Source organism: Lissotriton helveticus, chromosome 6 (assembly GCF_964261635.1).
Source record: "Lissotriton helveticus chromosome 6, aLisHel1.1, whole genome shotgun sequence".
In the NCBI taxonomy this organism is placed as follows: domain Eukaryota; kingdom Metazoa; phylum Chordata; class Amphibia; order Caudata; family Salamandridae; genus Lissotriton; species Lissotriton helveticus.
In genome coordinates this window covers 1,163,393,920-1,163,416,264 of record NC_136067.1, presented here as the reverse complement: position 1 = coordinate 1,163,416,264, position 22,345 = coordinate 1,163,393,920, and the positions used below count along the sequence as shown (strand labels likewise).

Sequence of the window (22,345 nt, the reverse complement as noted above, 5' to 3'; positions counted from 1 at the left end):
ATGAAAATGTGTATAAGAGGCCAGGCCTCAGAGATGCGGGTAGAGCACCTCGTGACGATACTGGCTGTCCGAACTGATGTGTTCTCCTCCGGAGAGAATAAAACCCTTGTTTCCTGCCTTCCAGTCTCCAGCGCCTGCCTCTTCATTGATTTATATCTTGTGGGTTTAAGAGGCGACACCGCCGGGAAATACTTAGGGTCTTTTATTCTGGTTGGTAGCCTGACCTTTTTACACTTCCTTTCCTTCCCTTTGGAATGTTCTGACAGTTTAGCCAGAGGCTGCCTTAGAATGTTGGCGGAGGCTGCCTGACTGGCGAGTTCTAGTGCTGTGCTGTGAGAGTATCCTGTTGGAGAGTTCAGAGTGGAGGCCGAATAAAAGCTATACTTGAACTTTACTCACCTGACCAAGTGTCTTTGTAACAGTCTCGCCTAAGCCATCCCGTAGGGATGGTGGGGGAGATTATAGTAAGGCTTTCCAAAAGTCTACCCAAACTGTGGATCGCGTACAGTTCATGTGAGCCGGGCTCGTGCACATCGCAAGCCACATCCCACACCCTTTGTCTGAGCCTCGGCATCAGACTTCAAAGGAAGCCGCTCCCCCGCCACCCTCCACATCAGACTTCAAAGGAAGCCGATCCACCGCCCCCCCTCCGCGCAATGCCAGGGCTTGTTCCTTCCGCCCTCACCCCAGATTCTTCTCTTCTCCACTTTACTTCGCTTGTTTCCTGTTGGCGCTCTCTGACCTCTCACTGCTGATCACCCTCTCCTCTGGGACCCTTTTCGGACTGTTTTTTTCCTCTCGTTTTCGGCCTCCCCCTCCCCCCCAATCAGACTTGAAAGGAATGCGCTCCCCGCAGCAATGCCGAGAGCTTGTTTTAACTTTGAGACAAGCTTGTTTCAGTTTCGCGGGAGGCAATTCTTCCGGTCCCTCCCCCTCCCGCAGTCCGATGCCTTCTAACTCGCCCCCCTTCCCGTTCTTGCCTTCAAATGTTTGTTTTCTTCAGAGCCATGAGGTCACGGGTCGCCCCCCGCCCCCACCCCCCTCCCGCATTTAAATGATTTTTTCTTCAGAGCTATGACGTTGCGGCTCGCCCCCTCCCCCCCCCGCATTTAAATACTTCTTTCTTCAGAGCCATGACGTTGCGGCTCGCTCCCCCACCCCCCCATTTAAATGCTTCTTTCTTCAGAGCCATGACGTCGCGGCTCGCCCGCCCACCCCCCTCCCGCATTCAAATACTTGTTTAAATTTCCGGCAGACCCCACTCAGGAACCCCCCAAACCCACCCCCGCAGGGCAACACCATGCGCATCCGCATCGGAATCCACAGCAGCCAAAAAATGAAAAGCCCAGCTAATTCCGGTAAAACGTACACCATTTGTGAATATATTTATATACAACGCTATTTATAACCACAATCGCTGTAACTTGACAAATTCCATGACCTATTGCATTGTACTGCAAATACTTGAAAAGAAAAAGTGTGCGCACGTTTAAAATACATCACGCAACAAGGTTGTGCAGGTTTAAAATACATACTGCTAAGAAGCAGAGCAGCTGTGTTTTACTTTGTTACTCTGCTTCGTTATAGTATGTATTTTACACGTGCACACTTTTTTTTTCTTTTGTTGCGTTTATGATGTTTTTAACTTTACTTTTCATTTGGGTGAGTGCCTTTTCTATTGCCACACGGTTCCACCAGTATAAGCACAGCATGGCGATCTCGCGGCTGAGTTGCGCTATTGTTTGTCTTCATTATTGTAAATTGGGGTTTCTGTATATGTTGTGATTTGAGCAAGTATCAGGGCAGGGAACCAGCAATTATTTACCCATTGTAATGCTCATACTCCAGCAACACCGTTTTGTAGGGGTTAAGATGCAGACTAAGTGTTCCATGCGCCCTGTACTCTCTTCCTCCCTGCAAATGTTTTCTGTACGCTTGAGGTGCACATTGTAAAGGTTGTAAACTGGATCACCCGCCCCCCCCCCCAATTGCCTCTCAGCATTGTTATTGTCAGTTTTGGCCCTCCCAGGCAAGCAAGCCAGCCAGCGTCCATCTAGTCTCCAACCAGTGACAATTTTTGGGAAATGAAGTTCAATTCTTGTAATATGTGGATTTGAACTGCAATTCGGAGAAAGGCGCATGCAGTTCATACAAAAGTGACAAAAAGGTTGTCAATGTATTTACGTTTCGTTTTGTGAAAGAAAACTGGGTTAACCAACTTGCATAAGTTTGGTTAATACCTATTGCGGTCATTACAACTAAGTGGTATGTCATGTTTTCTTTCTAACAAACGCAGCAGCTAAATAAAATATGTTTAAATTATAAAAAGACGTTACCGTTATTTAAAACAACTAACAAATGCACATGTATTCTGCATGCGTTTTACAAAAAGATTATTCGGACCCACCTTTTCCCTTTTCATGCTGACTGTTGTGAGGGATTCGCTCAGGGTCATTATTCTGGTGGCTGGGGGAGTGCCGTGGAGGGGAAGTGTTTAGGTCAAGCTTATAGTAAGGCTTTCAAAAGAGTACTCAAATTGATACCTTCCTCAATCACTTGTCTCCACTTGTTCTCTTCCCTCACATTCCTTGTTTTCGCTCACTCCTTACTCCCTCACTCATTCTCCCATTCTTACTTCTCTTTCATCGCCTTTTTACCTCATTCCTCTCTATCATCCCTTCTGCCGTCCTTCCACTTCCTCTTTTCTCTCACTCCCTGCTTCTTTCCTGCCTTCACTCATTCCCTCGCGGCCTCCCTTCTCTTCTGCATTTCTTTATATCACTCCCCTCCCCTGCTTGTCTCTCTCACATGGACACCAACAGATAGGTTTCGGCAGCACGCCCCCAGGGCTCACAGATGCTGAACCTGGGATTGCATCTGGAAATGTTATTTCTGTCCAGCCGCTTACTTCGCTCCCCCGCCCCCCATCAGACTTCAAAGGAATCTGCTCCCCTCCCCACCCCCCGCCACGCAATGCCGGAGCTTCTTTTAAATTAACGTGAGGGTTGAAACTTTACAAGGAGAGGTGTCTTGACTACTGCGCTATATGTATTAATTACCCTCGGCAATTCCTACTCCCATACCGCTCCCCCTTGGCAATCACGAGGCCCCCCTCTATTGGACTAAAAAATTGGTATGCTCCTTCATACTGTGTATCTCGCTTAGTTTTAGAAGCTATCCCCTGGCAGCTGCCTCTGTAGCAACATTTAAGAGCCAATGTCCCCCCACCTCCCGCATTTTTAGGAGACTCTACCTCAAACCCAGGTCCCCTTTCTCCTCCCCTGGATTACTCACCAGCCACGATCACTGACCCTTCAAGCTTCTCTACAGGAATCCCTTTCATTTCCTCTCGGGAATCTCTGTTGCTCCTCTCCACTTTGACTCACTGCTCCGTCCCTCCTTTGCAAAATAGAACAGTGGTAAGATACACGTAAAGGACATGGGACACGTGGATGTAATGTGTGATTTACATGACCTGTGACTGTCACTGTATGTGTTGCTGTAAAATATGCATTTCGCTGATCTCCACGCTTTAACAGCTTTGTTTTTAGGTCGAGCTATTTATAGCTCTGAACTATTGCCCGACATGCCTCTGACCGCTGTAACATATCCTCCTAGTCTCTGCCCTAAACCCGATCACGGTAACCCCTTCCAAGTTTCATATCCATCAAACTACTTATGCACTCCATCCTCCTCACTAAACACCACCACAATAGATCAAAATACAATCTACAAATATCGATCAAAGACAGCACAAATTTTGAGCACTTTTACACATCGGCCAGTTACAGAAGCCCCAAATTTTTATCCACATATTAGCGATGAATCAAATTCCATCGCCCCCATTTTCACTGCACAACCATATCACCATACTAGGTTCAACAAAATGCTGCTTTCCCCACCAAAAACCAATCAATAGCACTATCACACACTGCTCAAAAAAGGGAACCCTCCATGCAGGTTAGGAGTGGCGCGTTTTAGAAACTGACTGGAATTCTTTAAAATGCGGTCCGAGGCTCAACTCCTAGACACACACGGAGGGAGTTTTTTCTGCTGAGCAGTGGGGAGCTCTTCCTCACAAAGTACTCAGAACCTACAGATACTCTTGAACACATCAGATGCTGGAATAATATTTTGCACACTAATTAATTATTAAACTCCGATATTCTTTAAAAGGATAAGGCATGATCATGCCTGGTGGGGGTCGCTCCTCCTCTAAGCTCCTCATTACCTTCCCACAGCATCACTCAACACCACAGCATCACTCAGCACCACTCAACGCCATAGCACCACTCAACGCCATAGCACCACTCAACGCCATAGCACCACTCAACGCCATAGCACCACTCAACGCCATAGCACCACTCAACGCCACAGCACCACTCAACGCCACAGCACCACTCAACGCCACAGCACCACTCAACGCCACAGCACCACTCAACGCCACAGCACCACTCAACGCCACAGCACCACTCAACGCCACAGCACCACTCAACGCCACAGCACCACTCAACGCCACAGCACCACTCAACGCCACAGCACCACTCAACGCCACAGCACCACTCAACGCCACAGCACCACTCAGCGCCACAGCATCACTCAACGCCACAGCATCACTCAGCGCCACAGCATCACTCAACGCCACAGCATCACTCAACGCCACAGCATCACTCAACGCCACAGCATCACTCAGCGCCACAGCATCACTCAGCGCCACAGCATCACTCAGCGCCACAGCATCACTCAGCGCCACAGCATCACTCAGCGCCACAGCATCACTCAGCGCCACAGCATCACTCAGCGCCACAGCATCACTCCGCGCCACAGCATCACTCCACGCCACAGCATCACTCATCGCCACAGCATCACTCAGCACCACAGCATCACTCAACGCAACAGCATCACTCAGCGCAACAGCATCACTCAGCGCCACAGCATCACTCTGCACCACTGAATGCCACAGCACCCCTCAACGCCACAGTGCCACTCAATACCACAACACCACTCAATGCCACAGCACCACTCAGCGCACAGTATCCCTCAACGCAACAGCATCACTAAATGCCACAGCATCACACAATGCCACAGCATCACTCAACGCCACAGCATCACTCAACGCCACAGCATCACTCAGCACCACTCAACGCCAGAGCACCACTCAACGCCAGAGCACCACTCAACGCCACAGCACCACTCAACGCCACAGCACCACTCAACGCCACAGCTCCACTCAACGCCAGAGCATCCCTCAACGCCAGAGCATCCCTCAACGCCAGAGCATCCCTCAACGCCAGAGCATCATTCAACGCCAGAGCATCATTCAACGCCAGAGCATCATTCAACGCCAGAGCATCATTCAACGCCAGAGCATCATTCAACGCCAGAGCATCACTCAACGCCAGAGCATCACTCAACGCCAGAGCATCACTCAACGCCAGAGCATCACTCAACGCCAGAGCATCACTCAACGCCAGAGCATTACTCAACGCCAGAGCATCACTCAACGCCAGAGCATTACTCAACGCCAGAGCATTACTCAACGCCAGAGCATTACTCAACGCCAGAGCATTACTCAACGCCAGAGCATTACTCAACGCCAGAGCATTACTCAACGCCAGAGCATTACTCAACGCCAGAGCATTACTCAACGCCAGAGCATCACTCAACGCCACAGCATCACTCAACGCCACAGCATCACTCAACGCCACAGCATCACTCAACGCCACAGCATCACTCAACGCCACAGCATCACTCAACGCCACAGCATCACTCAACGCCACAGCATCACTCAACGCCACAGCATCACTCAATGCCACAGCATCACTCAGCACCACTGAACGCCACAGCATCACTCAGCACCACTGAACGCCACAGCATCACTCAGCACCACTGAAGGCCACAGCATCACTCAGCACCACTGAAGGCCACAGCATCACTCTGTGCAACCATTCAACAACAACTGGTTCTAATATGTTTTCTCAATGTTTCAAGCTTTATTACAAATGTCACAAAAAGATGTTAATATTTCACTGCTTGGATTTTCATCACAATAAAATACACTGAACATAATCTTCCCAAAAGTTATTTACAAAAGTTTAAGCTATTGCCATTATAAATTACAATAACTTTTATTTAAGTATTAATTATCGAAAAAAATAAAAGCCATTGTTATTTGTAATATTAATACATCTAAGTCATGTAAATACAACACATATTGCATTACAAATGCTATAGGTGTCACGTTTTCGAAAGTTAAAACTATTGGCATTGTAAAGGACACAGCTATTAATTTCGCTATTTTCAAAACCAACACATAAATAAAATATTTGTCATTAACTATACCAATAGCTCAAACTTTACTGATGCGAGACCTATTGCATTGCAAATGCTTGTTCAGACTTAGTTTCTGTCTCGCTACAGTCGCACAGCACCTTCCGGCGTTGAGAGTACCTCCGAAGCTCCACCCGCTCCTCCCCTCACAAGGAAAACATTACCATTTCGTCTCTCTTGGAAGTCGCAATTTATTATTAAATGCACAAGACAAATGCTGATTGGGATCGTTTGTATCTAGATTTGCATCCATGCTGGTATTTGTGATTTTAAGCTGCACGTGTTGAGGATTTTTAACTTTTGTGGTCAGATCCAAAAGACTTATTTACCCACTTATTTGTTTCGACGCTGAAGTAAATAAACACATCGGAAAATGCACAGGGAGGTGTGGCAGCGAGCAATCAGCATTGCCTCGCATCTTTACTTATTTCTAACTGGGAACGCTCTGACTTTAAACACGCCTTTCATTGTTTAAGAATGGAGTTGCTTTCACTATGTATTTGCATTTCTTTATTTCACACTGGCAAACAAATTGATCTGCTTTTCCGAAGGTGCTGGGCCAACAGCTGGTTGTTCTCCCGTACCCAAATCACCCCCCTCCTGCTGTTCACTGTTAACCCAACTTGCTCTTCTGTCCCAGGCTCTCATCTCCCCACCCCTACTCCACCCTGAGCTACTTCCCTTCCTGTTCTCTCCTGAGCGCTGATCACTTGATTTACAGCCTCAATAGCTGTAACTCTAATTTACTAAAAACAAAACCTCCACTGCAAATAAAATAGCCTGCATAAAAAACATTACCACTACTTCATTGATGTCTCTCTGCTTTCCTTGTCACACTGTCCCTCTTTTCACATTGTCACACTGTCCCTCCTTTCACATTGTCACACTGTCCCTCCTTTCACCAGAGTCTCTCGTCTTCTTAGTGGACTCCTCCTTTCACATCATCCTTTCACTGTCTTCTAATAGCACTCCCCTCACCATTCTGTCACTACTTTCACCAGTGGATCTCCATTTCTCACCCAGTCACTTATTTCATCACCAACTTTCAGTCTCTCATTGTGAGACTCCCCACCAGCACTTCACAGGTTCTACCTTTTTATCCTGGCCCTTCCTTAACCCGAGTCGCTGCTTCATACCCGACTCCTCCTTTAGCCTCAGCCTGTCAACTCTCCTAATGGTACCCCATCCCCTTGTCCTCCTGCCCCTCCGCTCTCCTCGTTACCCTGTACCTCCCTTCATCAGAGGCTGGCTCTTTCTTATTTTTCATTAGCTCGTTCTCCGGTGCCATCGAGAGCTGGGCTTGCCCTATATAACTGACATCATTAAGGTCGAACCCATACTCCTATGGCACCATTATGGTCTTCTGACAAGCTGGTTTTCACCCAGAGTATTGTGAGGGATTGCCTTCAGCTGGAAAATGTGAACAAGATTGTCTGGCTCCGATATGTTAAGGGGGTTCCTTCATGATATGGGGTTGGAGAAACTCTATCTTAATCCGCTAGCATTGGACTTCATTTCGAGAAAAGCGTTGAAAAATCAATGTCTAGCCCACTTAGCGGAGCTCCACCTGCCTGTCGAAGCCAGGAAATCCTCGGCTCAGCACGCGCTACTGATTCAAACTTCTATGCTGATTCAGCCCTATCTAACTTGGAACCTAAGCAGTTACGACAGATTTCTTCTGACTCGGTTCAGGCTAAATACGTTTTTTTCGGCTAGTCACATTCCCTAAAGCTAATGACTGGTCGCAGTTGCCTTGTCAATGCCCTTGTGATGGTACCTCTCCCCAATCTACCCTACATTTGACTCTATTCTGTAAATTCTATCTAGAACCTAGAAAGAGATATCTTGTTCCAATATTAAAAAGTCTAGGACTACGTCAGTGTCGCCTTGCCCTCCTAGTTCTCCAACTCCTCGAGTTTGACTTCTTTGCACTAAACATTGCTAGGTTTTTAAAATGTTGTATTCGACACAGAAAGAACCTATCATTGAAACTTGGTGTTTTCTTTCCTTTTTAATTCCCTTGCTGCGTATTTTAACCAAATTGTATTTTAATTGTAATTATTTATTCCTCTGACAAATGTATAATTATTTCATGTATGTACTTCTATGTTTTTTTATTATCTGAAACCGAATAAAGTAATTACTGACTGACTGACAGTGTCACATAGTCATAACAAAACTATGCAAATCATATTAATCTACTGCAAATAAATTAAAAAACATCATTTTTAATGCCAGTAGCTCCAACTTTAACAAATGCGAGACCTATTGGATTGTAAATGCTTGTTATACAGGGATTCCTGGCTTCTGTGTATTATATCTGTGTGGTAGTCTGTAATATCCTACACACGGGCAGATATTTTCAGTGTTCCAGCATTCATGAGGAGGTATCTCTGTACAGGCAGACTAAAAGTGTGAACTAAAATCCCACATGTGTTATGTTAGTAATCTATTTAATCACATTCTTTTCAAATACGATAATAGGTGCCAGTCACCAAACAAACCACTTGAAAGAATGTGAAATGTGCCATGTTTTTTATCTGCTAATGGACAAGCCAGAGTACGTGTTTTAGTGTGCAATCCAATTTTAGCTCCTGGAAAATAGCTCTGCGTTAAAAGACAAACAACACAGACCTTTGATAAACATGTTTGATATTTCTTTTTTAAGAAAAGGTTTTTACAATTGAATTTAGATTCATGGTTGAAAAACCATGCCGGGCAAGTTGAATTTCCTTTTTTATGCTTACCTTAACCTCTTTGAAAGACAGGGCATCCGGTCTGTAGTATAACTGGTAGTGGATGTTTTCTCCTGCACCGAAAGTAGTAGCTAGGAGCTCCTGTGGACTTCTGGCTATACTACGTTGTCACATAGAACATATTATATGTCAAGAAACTCAATTTTATATTTTGGCTTGAATTCTAGTTGGCTGAGGAACGCATTGGAAACATTCGAACAGTTCGAACCTTTGGTAAAGAAATGATGGAGATTGAGAAATATTCAAGTAAAGTTGAACATGTATTACAGTTGATGAAGAAAGAGGCAGTAGCTCGGTCTGGCTTCTTTGGAGCAGTAAGTATTTATGAATTGTTTTTCTTTTCCCTACTGTTAATTTATTACTTTGACTGGAGCCCCTTACCTAGAATTGCTAAAATAAGAGTGTTACATAGAGGTAGATGATGCCCTCATGGGGTTGCATAAGATGGTCTCCTAGGGCTCTGCAGTGAATAGACAGCTTCTCCATGGTCATAGATTTTTGACAGCCATATTTTCGTAATAATTTTCAGATAATCATAGGGTAACGTTATTCAGAAAATAGCAAGTCATTATTTAGACTGCAACCTATGACTAGCACAGTAGTCATGCAAACAACAACTCGGCTATCCGCCGTTTTTAGATTGGTAAATTAACAAGCACTGGCAAAGCCAATAGGTCTTGCCTATGTTAGAGCTATTGCTTTCCATGTGTCTTTTGGCCATGTTGTACAGCATCATGGTTGCTGTTCAGAATTGCTAAATGTTAGTGGTGTGGTGTAGAGTGGAGCGATGTAGGGTGGCGTGGGGTGGAGTGGCACAGTGTAGAGTGGATTGGTGTAGAGTGGCAAGGAATAGAGTGGCGTATAGTCGAATGGAAAGGCGTAGCGTGGCGTTGAGCTGTGTGCTGTAGATTGGAATGGAGTGTGGGAGAGTGCATTGGATGGAGTGGCATGGCGTAAAGTATAGGGGCGTGGAGTGGTGTAGAGTGGAGCAAGGTAGATGGGCGTACAGTTGTGAGGGTAAGTAATTAAAGGATCCATCGAGAGGGCAGATAGACTGAAAGCAAGATAAATAAGCAGTAAAACATTCAAAACTTTGAAATTGCTGGAAAGATGTGCAAATATAAGCAGTGAATACACAAAAAGAAGCTACTCTCGAGTAAAAAGTGACCAGAACTGAATGTGGCAAAAACTACTTTGTGGACTCTGGCATCTCACAAAAGATGAACGACTGTACTCAAACATCACCAGGTGTCATGCTTCATCATCTGCAGGCCTCGCTTTCTTAAAACTAGGTTTGATAGAGAGCGTGCCTTCACCTAGACACATGGAGGCACTTCTAAAGCTAAGTGGGGGGCCGTGAAATGTGACTTAAGATCTAAAAACCAGTATAATTGCCAAATTAACATTTATTCCGAAAGGCAATTATGTTGTATTGTAATTGCATTTATATAGCGCTTACTACCCCTGACGAGCTTACTACTACCCCTGACGAGGCGTCGATGCGCTTTTTCGGCGAGTAGCACGCTACTCCGGAACCCATAAAGGATTAGTGTTGAATTAGAATAGTGAAATATGAAAGTAATTTGAGCGGTGGATATGTTAGTCAGTTGTTTGGATTCAGAAGGATAGCGGAGGGATAGAAGAGGGAAAAAAGGATTGCATTATATAGCGTTGACTACCCCTGATGTGGTGTTGAAGCGCTTTTTTTCTTTAAGTAGCACACTACTCCGGAACCCATACGGTGAAAGGAGGGGAATTATTACCCCATCACAGTAGTTGCGAAATTTGCAGACCGGTTTCTGCCTATATGGTCCAAAGGATCTGCTGCATTCATCAGGACAAAATAATTTATTTGGGATCATTTCTTACCAAATTTATTCAGTATGAAGTTACCACTAGGTAGGCTGACCTGTGTCACTCTACCAACAGAAGATTTTCATAAAACCTGCAAACATAAATGAAAAGAGAAAATTGCCATCAATACGTTCGGTCATTTTAGAAGTAAAATTGCCATACATGCACAAATTAATACATATAGTGGTTATATGTGTACAACACGTGTCACTGCAATTGTGAATACACATAATCTCATTGGAGAACACATGTAAGATAAACTCACAACCTTACCCTATGGTGGTTTCCTACACGCCCCATGGGAGGAGAGTGGCGGAGAGACCCCTGTAGTCAAACTGTGGAAGAAGGGAAATAGAAGCATAAGGTGAGTAAGCCTCCATCCGACATCCATTTCTTACTCATGTGGATGAAGGGTGTCTCGTTATTACACATTCATACTCTCATTCACTCTCTTATTACATCAAGGTGCGCCTCTCGCCGTGATCCTGGATGTGCCTGCTCATCCTCCCCGGAGTGGAATGAACTCGTGAATAGTTGAGCCTTAAATAGTTTCCTTAATCGGTAACACTCAGGGAATGTAATTGACGTGTCATCGTAATTAGGACATCCGGTGTCTAACAAGTGCCCCTGTAAATTATTGGAAGCGTGCCTGACCCCAGCGTCCGCAAATTGAAAGAGGCGAGATTTCCGGATTCAAAGAATTAGTATCTGTGGTTCCACAGTTGTATTTAATAAAGCTATGTGCCCCTGTTAGCAGCTTGACATCGATGGTTCCCGGTGTCACAGGGAAGCTGCCTGACTGCCGGAGGCAGCGCGTCTTCGTGCCGCATAAGGCTGTTCAGCCCCTGTTTGCCTTTATGTACCGTCCCTCTCTTGCATTCAAGACCGCAAATGCAGGGTGGTTTAAAAATTGAAAGGAACAGAAATACTTTGTATGGTTCAAGCGATGGTGTGCAATCAGTGCTCAAACTCGCAGGTGCTCCCCATATAGACTTTACATGGGAGCCATCGAATCACACATTTAAGCAAATAATTCAAAAGCCTGCGGGATGGATTGTATGTGCAAGACGTTGTGAACTTTCGCAAATCATGGTAATCTGTGATGTGATAATAGATACGTAGTATTTGCTTAGTGAAGGTGTGAAAGAGTATGAGCAGAATGAGGTGAAAAGGTCAAAGGACCTGTTGTGTTCATGCTCCTTCACGATTATTAATTATTTTTAAAGTTGCTATTAATGGTTTGGGTAAAGGATGGAAAAGGCGTGGCTATTTTTTAATAGAGTGATGCCCACACTGGATGCAGGCAGGTAGGATATTGGCTGTGCGCCAAGGTCTACCGCAGAATTATTCTCATTGAGGTTGTATTCATTTCCAATCTGGAGCCATGGTATCTCATCATTCAGTCCTGTGTCCCATGTACATAGGCAATAGACCCAACGTTGCTCTCTTGTGTGGAGGATCCTCTGGATATCAATGTGTGTAGTTTTTATGACCTCAAGAACTACCCATTTCAGATCTGTGTCCTTGTGATTGTGTTTCAAGCAATGCATTGTCAACTTTGTATTCCCCATGCTCGGAGCAAAAGTGCTTCCCATGGAAGTGCCTCTGGTCTTGGCATTTGAACAGGCAGTACTGAAGGAAATTGAAACAGTCGATTCCCAGAACATCAAAGGCTTTAAGAATTTGAAGTAAGGTGAGAGGAAGGCATTCATGGACCTGAAAGAGAATACTACACTTGTCATCAAACCAGCTGACAAAGGCAGCACAATCGTTAACATGGATAAAAACATGTATTACGAAGAATGCATCAGATTGCTATCGGATGAAAACCGCTATGAAATCCACCAGATTGACATTGCTCCAAGACTTGTGAACAGACTTAGAACCTTGGTGGATGAGGGCCTGATGAATGATTGGATAACCAAATATGAGGTGAGATTCTGGTGGGTGATAATCCCTGCACCCCCAGATTCTATACTCTCCCCAAAATCCACAAAAACAGAATGCCCCCACCAAGAAGACCTATAGTGTAGGAATAGGTTCAGTTCTTGAACCTCTTTCACAATTCTGCGATTGGTTTTTGAGACCTATCGTCCAGTCGTCTACATCCTACCTAAGAGACACTAAAGATGTCCTTTGCCTACTTAGAGACCTAGAGATCAACCCAGCTGAAGATCTTTTCATTACCATGGACATCGAGGCATTATACACCAGCATACCTCAGAGACGCACATTGAGCGTGGTAGAACACATTCTCCTGGAAAGAGACTGGAAGTTCATGACACCCAGACATTTCATCACGGGGTGCGCAGAATTGGCTCTCATGGAAAACTTCTTCGCATATGAAGACACAATATACCATCAGATCAGAGGTACTTTCATGGGAAGCACCTTTGCTCCAAGCATGGCGTGCCTCTATGTAAACCAATTCGAAGTGAACCACATCTTCCATCAAGACAACCCATTTGCAGCACAATTGAAAGTATGGCAGCGTTATATAGACAACGTCATTGTCATTTGGTGCGGTTACCAAGAAGAAGCAGAGGACTTTGTAGAGATGGCTCAATACCAGAGATGAACATCTAAAATTCACACATGCAGTCAGCAAGGATGGAGCCGTCTTTCTGGACCTAGCTATAAGCAAGACAACGGAAGAGATCCAGACTAAAGTTCACAACAAGAGCACAGACAAAAACAGCTTACTGCTTTTTGAAAGCTTCCACCCCAGATCACTGCGACAAAATTTGCCAATAGATCAATTCCTCAGGATCCGGAGGAATTGCTCTAGTTTGGAAACCTATGAAGAACAGGCTGAGGCTCTGGAGAAGTTGATTGAATGACACTACCCCAGAAAGATGATACGAAAAGCAAGGAAAAGAGGTAAAAACAATAACCGAAATGCTCTACTTGAACAACAAGAAAAGAAGATGAATGAAATAGTATGCGTCACCACATACACCCCAATATCGAGTAAAGTACAAAACATTGTGCACAAACATTGGCATATCCTTAATGGGGCAAAAAAAAAAACAGCCCTCCTCCCCACACACACACACACACATTATTTACTTTTAAACGTAACTGATGTTACAGCAAACAAATGATGGACGGAATGCTGACCATGCAAACATTCACCCTCAGTCAAAAGATCTGTGTTAAATCCATCATTCTTTTGCCCACTACGCCACCCCAGTTTGGATCAGTCTTGACCCTGTGCTCCATGGGAACAGTCCAGACCGAACTGCCAGGCCAGGTCCTCCCTGGACCGGAAACAAGCATCCTTGGACTGGTGACCCTGTGCCACATGGGAACAGTCCAGACCGAACTGCCAGGCCAGGTCCTCCCTTGACCGGAAACAAGCTCCGGAAGTAACAGGAGCATCTGTGATGAACTTGTTCACGTTAAGGCACCACCTCCAAAGGACCTGAACCAAACCACATATGGGGCAACCAAAGACAAGTTGGATACTATCCATGCAGAGGATGTGTGGCATGCCCATTTACCAGCACAACCAAAATGGTGGATATAAAAACAAAGAATTCACGGATCAATTGTAACAGCGAGAATGTTATTTATTTGCTCACATGCCCCTGCAATCTTATGTATGTGGGCATGACAACCAGAAAAATCAAGGTCCACGTCAACTAACACAGGAGCACCATTAGATGCAAAAAAACAAATACAAAGTTGACAAGGATTTGCTTGGAACACAATCACAAGGACATAGATCTAAAATGGGTAGTTCTTGAGGTCATAAAAACAACAGGCCTTGATATCCAGAGGATTCTCCACATGAGAGAGCAACGGTGGGTCTATCGCCTATGTACATGGGACACAGGACTGAATGATGAGATAACATGGCTCCAGATTGGAAATTAATACGTCAATGAGAATAATTCTGCTGTAGACCTTGGCGCACAGCCAATATCCAACCTGTCTGCGTCTAGTGTGTGCATCACTGTATTAAAAAATAGTCACGCCCTTTCCATCCTTTACCCAAACCATTAATAGCAATTTAAAAAATAATTAATAATCGTGAAGAGGCATGAACACTACAGGTCCTTTGACCTTTCCACCTCATTCTGCCCGTACTCTTCCACACCCCATGAAGCAAATACTATATATCTGTTATCACATCACAGATTACCCTGATGTGCGAAAGTTCACAACGTCTTGCACATAAAATCCTACCCTCAGGCTTTTTAAATATTTGCTTAAATGTGTGATTTGATGGCACCCATGTAAAGTTTATTTAGGGAGCACCTGCGAGTTTGAGCACTGATTGCACACCATCGCTTGACCCATACAAAGTATTTCTGTTCCTTTGCATTTTTATACCACCCCGCATTTGCGGTCTGGAATGCAAGAGAGGGGCGGTACTATAAAGGCAAACAGGGGCTGAACAGCCTGACTCGGCATGCAGACGTGCCTCCCAGGCAGAGTCAGGCAGCTTCTCCCTGACACCGGGAACCATCGATGTTGAGCCACTAACATGTTATGTTATGTTATGTTAAAATTACTTTTACCGCGCACGGTCACCAAGCGGTTTCATGGCGCTCATAAACAATAATGGGGGGGCAAGCAGCATGATTACTCAAAAGCTAATTGAAAAAGATGAGTTTTAAGTAGTTTGCGAAAACAAGAATAATTGGGACAGAGTCGAAGTGAGATAGAAAGGGCGTTCCACAGTGCAGGAGCAAGAAACGAGAAGCACGAGCCATCATGCTTTTTACGTTTGTACCTGGGGACAATTAGGAGGTTGTGGGCAGTAGACCGGAGGTTTCTTAAGGGAATGTGACGCTTGAGGCTGGAGGAAGTGAAAGCCGGAGCAAGAGCAAGAAGGGCCTTAAAGACAGTACAGCCCAACTTAAAAATGCAACGGGAGGCCACTGGAAGCCAGTGCAATTTCCTCAACAGGAGCGATACATGTTGATATTTGGGCTGTTGAAAGACCAGTCTCGCCGCCTGATTTTGTACCAGCTGAAGCCGATGAAGATGGTAAGCAGGAATCCCAACATAGAGGGAATTAGCATAGTCAATATGGGAGGTGACAAGAGCCATGATGACAAGTATGAGAGCCTCAGTCGTAAGAAACCTACGGATTTTGCAGATCCTGCGTGGATGGAAAAAGCAGGAGGATGTAACTGCATTGATTTGAGGTCTCATAGATAAGTCACTAGATATAATTACACCGAGGCTCTTCACCGAGTTGACAGGGCAGGGCGGAGGGCCAAGAGCGGAGGGCCAAAAACTGGGGCTCCAGGGGTTAGCTGTCCCTCCTGTTAGTACTAACTCTGTCTTGTTGGGATTAAGCTTCAGCTGGCTAAAATGCATCCACTCAGAGATGGCAAGCATGGTGGATTGGAAATTGGCACAGGAAGAAGGGGATGAACCAACAGGAAAAATCAACTGTAAATCATCCGCATAGTTGAAAATAGTGACGGGGTGTGGCGGAGAGAAACAATAAGAGGTTGCATGTAAAGGTTAAATTAAAGAGGTGAGAGGGCAGAACCCTGAGGGACACCAGAGGAGAGTGCAGAATAAGGGGCTGAGAAGGTAGACAGATGAACTGATTAAGAGCGTTGGTGCAAAAAAGACCTGATCCAGGTTAAAGCCATGCCCTGGATGCCCGCGTTGTTGACACGGTCGATCAAAATAGCATGATCGACCGTGTCAAAGGCAGCCGACAGATCTAATAAAACAAGAGCCTGGGCCAAGTTTTTATCGGCACCTTGCCTCAGTACATCCATTACGGCCACGATGACAGCTTCAGTGGAGTGAGCCGGTCTAAAACCGGCTTGCTGGTCATCTAAAAAAGAAGACCCCTCAATGAATGCGCTGAGGCAGCGGGTAACATAGGTCTCTAAAATTTTCCCCAGATAGGGGAGAAGGGAGATCGGCCGATAGTTGCTCAAAACAGAAGGATCAGCACCAGGTTTTTTAAGTATGGGAACTACAACCGCCTGTTTGAAAGTATCAGGGACAGAGCCTGTGGCAAGCGAGCTGTTAAGAAGTGCCAACGGGAGATCAGGACATGCCAGAAAGGCGGCTTTCAGGATTTGAGGGGGACAGCAGTCGTTAGGGGAACCAGAGCCCACCGTATGTAGTAAAGAGATAAACTCGGTCAGGGAAGTAGGAGGGAATGCATTAAGACAACAGGGATTCGGGGGGTAGAAAAGAAGCGGTAGACAGGGAAGGAAGGGAATATTATTTTTAATAGTGATGATTTTATCAATAAAGAAAGAGTTAAGGGAATCACAGAGAGCTTGTGTGGGTTGAGGTTGGGCAGTGACACGGTCTGGCAAAGAAAGTTCCTCCACAATTGAAAAAATATCTTTGGTTTTAGAAGCGGAATTGAGAATTTTCTGCGAAAAGTAGGAGGTTTTTGCCTGTAAAATGGATTTTTTATAGAGGTTTAATAAATCAACATAAGCAATTTTTAATAGAGGGTCATAATTGCGCCTCCAACGACGCTCTGCTTGTCGAAGAGCCAGTTTGTCCAGTTTCAGTTGATCCGTGAACCATCGCTAACATGGGCACTTAGCTTTATTAAATACAACTTTGGAACCACAGATGCTGATTCTTTGAATCCGGCCATCCCACCTCTTTCAAATTGCTAACGCTGGGGTCAGGCACGCTTCCAATAATTTACAGGGGCACTTGTTAGACACCGGATGTCCTCCTAATTAAGAGGACATGTGGATTACATTCCACGAGTGTTACCAATTAAGGGCACTATTTAAGGCTCAACAGTTTACTGGTTCATCCGACTCTGGGGAGGAAGAGCAGGCACATCCAGGATCACGGCGAGAGTCGCACCTTGATGTAGTAAGAGCGTGAATGAGAGTATGAATGTGTAATAATGAGACACCCTTCGTCAACATGAGGAAGAAATAGGTGTGGGATGGAGGCCTACTCATCTTCTGCTACTATTTCCCTTCTTCCAGAGTTTGACTAGAGGGGTCTCTCTTCCACTCTCCTCCCATGGGGTGTGTAAGAAACCACCATAGGTTATGGTTGTGAGTTTATCTCACATGTGTTCTCCAGTGAGATTATGTGTATTCACGATTGCAGTGACACATGTTATACACAAATAACCACTATATGTATTCATTTGTGCATGTATGGCAATTTTACTTCTAAAATGACCGAACGTTTTGATGGCAATTTTCTCTTTTAACTTATGTTTGCAGGTTTTATGAAAATCCTCTGTTGGTAGAGTGACACAGGTCAGCCTTCCTAGTGGTAACTTCATACTGAATACATTTGGTAAGAAAGGAGCTCAGATTAATTATTTTGTCCTGATGAATGCCGCGGATCCTTTGGACCATATAGGCAGAAGCCTGTCGACAAATGTAGCCACTACGGTGATGGGGTAATAATACCCCTCCTTTCACCATTTGTTATTTTAATACCATATAATTGCCTTTCTGAATAAACGTAAATTCGGCAATTATTCTGTTTTTTAGATCTTTAGTCACATTTCACGTGCCCCCACTTTGCTTTAAAAGTGCCTCCCTGTCTCCAGGTGAAGGCCTGCTCTCTATCAAACCTAGTTTTTAGAGAGCGAGTTCTGCCGATGATGAAGCTTGACACCTGGTGGTGTGTGGGGACAGTCCTTCATCTTTTATGAGATGCCAGCGTTCACAAAATAGTTTTTGCCACATTCAGTTCCGGTCACTTTTTACTCGAGAGCAGCTTCTTTTTGGGTATTCATTATAGGTTGCAGGCCAGTTTGCTCCAAGCACCCCCGCCTCTAGTTCCCTCCCCTGGGAGTTCCTAGGGTTAGTGTGTTGCAAATATAAGCAGTGTCATGAATTGATTCATTGTAAAGAAAACCCAATGTAAAATAAAAGTGCATGGTGTGAAAGCAAGAAAACCCAATGTAAAACGAGCATTGGCAAAGCTATTAGGTATGCATTGCCCTTCAGCCTTGTGGCAATTCTTTATTTGTTTTGTCATGGCTGTTTGGGAATATGCGGTGTTCTCGTCAATCTTTTAAAAAAAAATATTTTCTGCAAGCTGGGTCAGTCAGTCTGGCAATGGCTAATGCCTAATGCCTCTTGCCTTTGAGAAAGAACAGAAGAAAAAATGAATAAAAGGAGGCAGGAAAGAAAGAAAGAAGGCAGACAAGCAAGAAGGAAAGGAGAAAAAGAAAACCAGTAAAAGGAGGAAAACTTAATACAGAACACTTTAATTTGGAAACGATCTGGTATACTGTGAAATCACAGCATTCAGAAAAGCAACACACTCCAGAAGGAATTTACAACAGCATTTGCATGAGATCGGGTCTGATAAAGAAGTGTCAGATTAATCAAAAAGGAGAATGGACACTTGTAGCTTCATAACCATTGGTTATAATTGAGCACCCTCATAAACGCTATGATATTAATTGCGGTGTATATCTGTTATCCGCCCACTATCAGCGTCATGGCATAGTCATCGGGTGTCCAATTTTGTGCTACATGCCAGCCTCATCCTGAGGCAACCTCTGGTCTGGGTAGCAGTGTCTAGAGAATAAAGGACACCCCCAGAGGGATTGTGCAAGAAAAAACAAGAAAATATCTGTTTCAAAAACAATGCCTCTCCAAACGAAGCTTTAATATAAAAAGGAAAGGTAATGTTATTAAAATGGATTTTGATATTATGGTAAATCAAGTTACTAGATCACCTCATATCTTAAAAGGAACGGTCAACATGTTTCTGCTCTTATGGCCCCACCGGGTCTGTAGAGCATTCGTCAGGACATAACAGGTAAGTACTTACACCATTTATGTAGTTTTCAAAAGTGTGAGAATTTTCAAACACTTGACTGAACTATTACTTGATTCCTACAATAAAGGAAAAAGAAATAGAAAGAACACACACAAACATCCACATTTTGAATGAAAAACGGTACAATATAGCACTGAAAATATACTCTAATTTCAGAGAGATAAGCAAATAAATGTAAATCACTTTTTTGCATATGTGGACAGAAATAAGTAGAACAACTAGGGAGGTATAATGAGTCCTTGCTGGGAGCATTTTCAATAGTCACAAATGTCTGGCATTTCTTTATATATGTTAATTTGCAATAAGGATGGCAAATTTCGATAGTCATCATCACCTGACGTTCTCTAGGTATTTGAACCCTCGAAGTAGGATTAAAAGTGAAAACATTAACAGAGTCATGTTGGAATTCCCATATAATAAGTCTCGACAGAAAGTGAGGAATAACTTGCGGTGTTTCATTCCTGATTGAACTAGAGACTCAAACTCAGACAAGACGGAAGTCCTCATCCTAGGACCATCGCCCTCCGCGTGGGACGACTCCTGGTGGCCCCCAACCCTGGGCACCGCTCCCAAGCAAACAGACCACGCACGCAACCTGGGCTTCATCCTGGACTCCTCCCTCTCGATGACCAGACAAGTCAACGCCGTCTCCTCATCATGCGTTCACACCCTTCGCATGCTTTGCAAGATCTTCCGTTGGTTCCCGATAGAAACCAGGAAGACGGTCACCCAGGCCCTCGTCACCAGCCGTCTGGACTACGGAAACACCCTCTACACCGGAACCACAGCCAAGCTACAGAAAAGACTCCAACGCATCCAGAACGCCTCCGCCCGACTCATCCTGGACATCCCCCGACGCAGCCACATCTCCAGCCACCTGAGGGACCTGCACTGGCTCCCCGTCAACAAGAGGATCACGTTCAGGCTCCTCACCCACGCACACAAGTCTCTCCACGACCTGGGCCCCAAGTACCTCAACGACCGCCTGACCTTCTACACACCCACCCGCCAGCTACGGTCAACCAGCCTCGCCCTCGCCGCCGTACCACGCATCCGAAAAGCCACCGCCGGAGGCAGATCCTTCTCCCACCTGGCAGCCAAGACATGGAACTCCCTGTCCATCCACCTTCGGCTGACCCAGGACCACCTCGCCTTCAGGAGACAACTCAAGACCTGGATGTTCGAGCAGTAGCGAACCCCCTCCCCCGAGCGCCTTGAGACCCTTCCGGGTGAGTAGTGCGCTATACAAATGGCTTGATTGATTGATTGAGATAGTGTTTGTATGTTGGAACGATCCAGAGGAATACCTCTCTGGAGTATGGAAGAAAGAGGTAGGTCGCCGACATAGTCTCCCTCCAGCTTAAGATAGGGGGCCCATGTGTCTTGGCAATACCAACGATTCGTATACTGGCATTGTGCGGCCCGGTAATAGAGCTTGGGATTGGGAACCCCAAAGCCACCCTGCTCATAGGGGAGGGTCCGCGTATCTCAACGGATATGGGGTTGGTGGCCAGTCCATAAAAGTGGTAGGAGAAGACCACGTAATGTGGTGAAGAAATGCTGCATCATGGGGCAGTGGGATATTAAGGAAGAGATAGGGAAATCAAGGGAGGAAGACCATTTTGATAATTGCCACTTGGCCAGCTATGGAGAGCGGGAGTTTAATCCAGCATTCCACCTGGACGGAGAGTTAATCGACAGCCAAGTCGGAGGTCTTTTTCCTTGTGGATGTGTATACTCAAATACTTTGTAGAGTCAGTGCACTATGTTAGGGGGATATTCGATGGCCTCTAGCTGGGTGCAGTCAGCTGGAATAGCTTAAATTTTGCCCAATTGAATGGAGGCCAGAGACGACCCCAAACCTAAGGATTTCGCAAATCAACGGTGGGAGATTATCAGAAGGGTGACTAAAGAAGAGCAGTATGCATACTTAGAGAGCAGGAGGGGGCCATGAATGAGTTGTGGTCCATGTTGCATGTGCTGCTCATGGAGATGGTGGACTAGGGGGCCATTGTAATGATAAAGAGGAGAGGGGACAGCCTTGCTTGGTCCCCCTAACTATAGAGGGGGGACCTGTGAGTTAACTGTTAACCCATAGACGACCTACTGGGCCAGAGTAGAGCAGTATGATCAGGGATATGAAGTTGTGTGAAAGGCCCAGTTTAGCCAGCGTTGCCCTCAGGAAGGACCACCCCAAGGAGTCAAAGGCCTTTCCGCCATCCAGTAATACTACTATTGCGGAAACCGTCAGGGAGACTGTTCAGTATGGCGCATATTGTCCGTAAAGTAAGGGACTTGGACCTTTGGGGAATGATGCCTGATTGAACAGGAGAAATAATCTTGTCCATCATTAAGGAAAGTCAGGTGGCTAGGTCCTTTGCTAAAATCTTATTATCGAAGTTGGTTATCGTTGCCCGGTTTTAGTAGGAGTGTAAGCACTACTTACTGTAATGTAGACAGTTAGAGACCCGCCTCAAGGGACTTTGTATACATGGCAAGGAGATGAGGCACCAGCAGGTGCTTGTAGGCCTTGTAGAATGCTCTAGTGGTGCTGTCTTGGCATAGGGCCTTGTACACATTGAGAGAGTCTATAGCCTGCATGATTTCCTCACAAGTATTCGGTTCTCTGA

General features: G+C 45.2%; 1 protein-coding gene across 2 annotated transcripts in view; it reads left to right on the top strand.

Annotated features, from left to right (window-relative positions):
- The window catches only part of ABCB10 (ATP binding cassette subfamily B member 10), an 878,274-nt gene that overhangs the window by 284,806 nt on the left and 571,123 nt on the right, over positions 1-22,345 (top strand). For both annotated transcript variants that reach the window (XM_078648832.1, XM_078648833.1), the window contains exon 5: positions 9,254-9,400. In XM_078648832.1, coding sequence (XP_078504958.1) covers positions 9,254-9,400 — 147 coding nt within the window. The remainder of the gene's footprint in view (positions 1-9,253; positions 9,401-22,345) is intronic.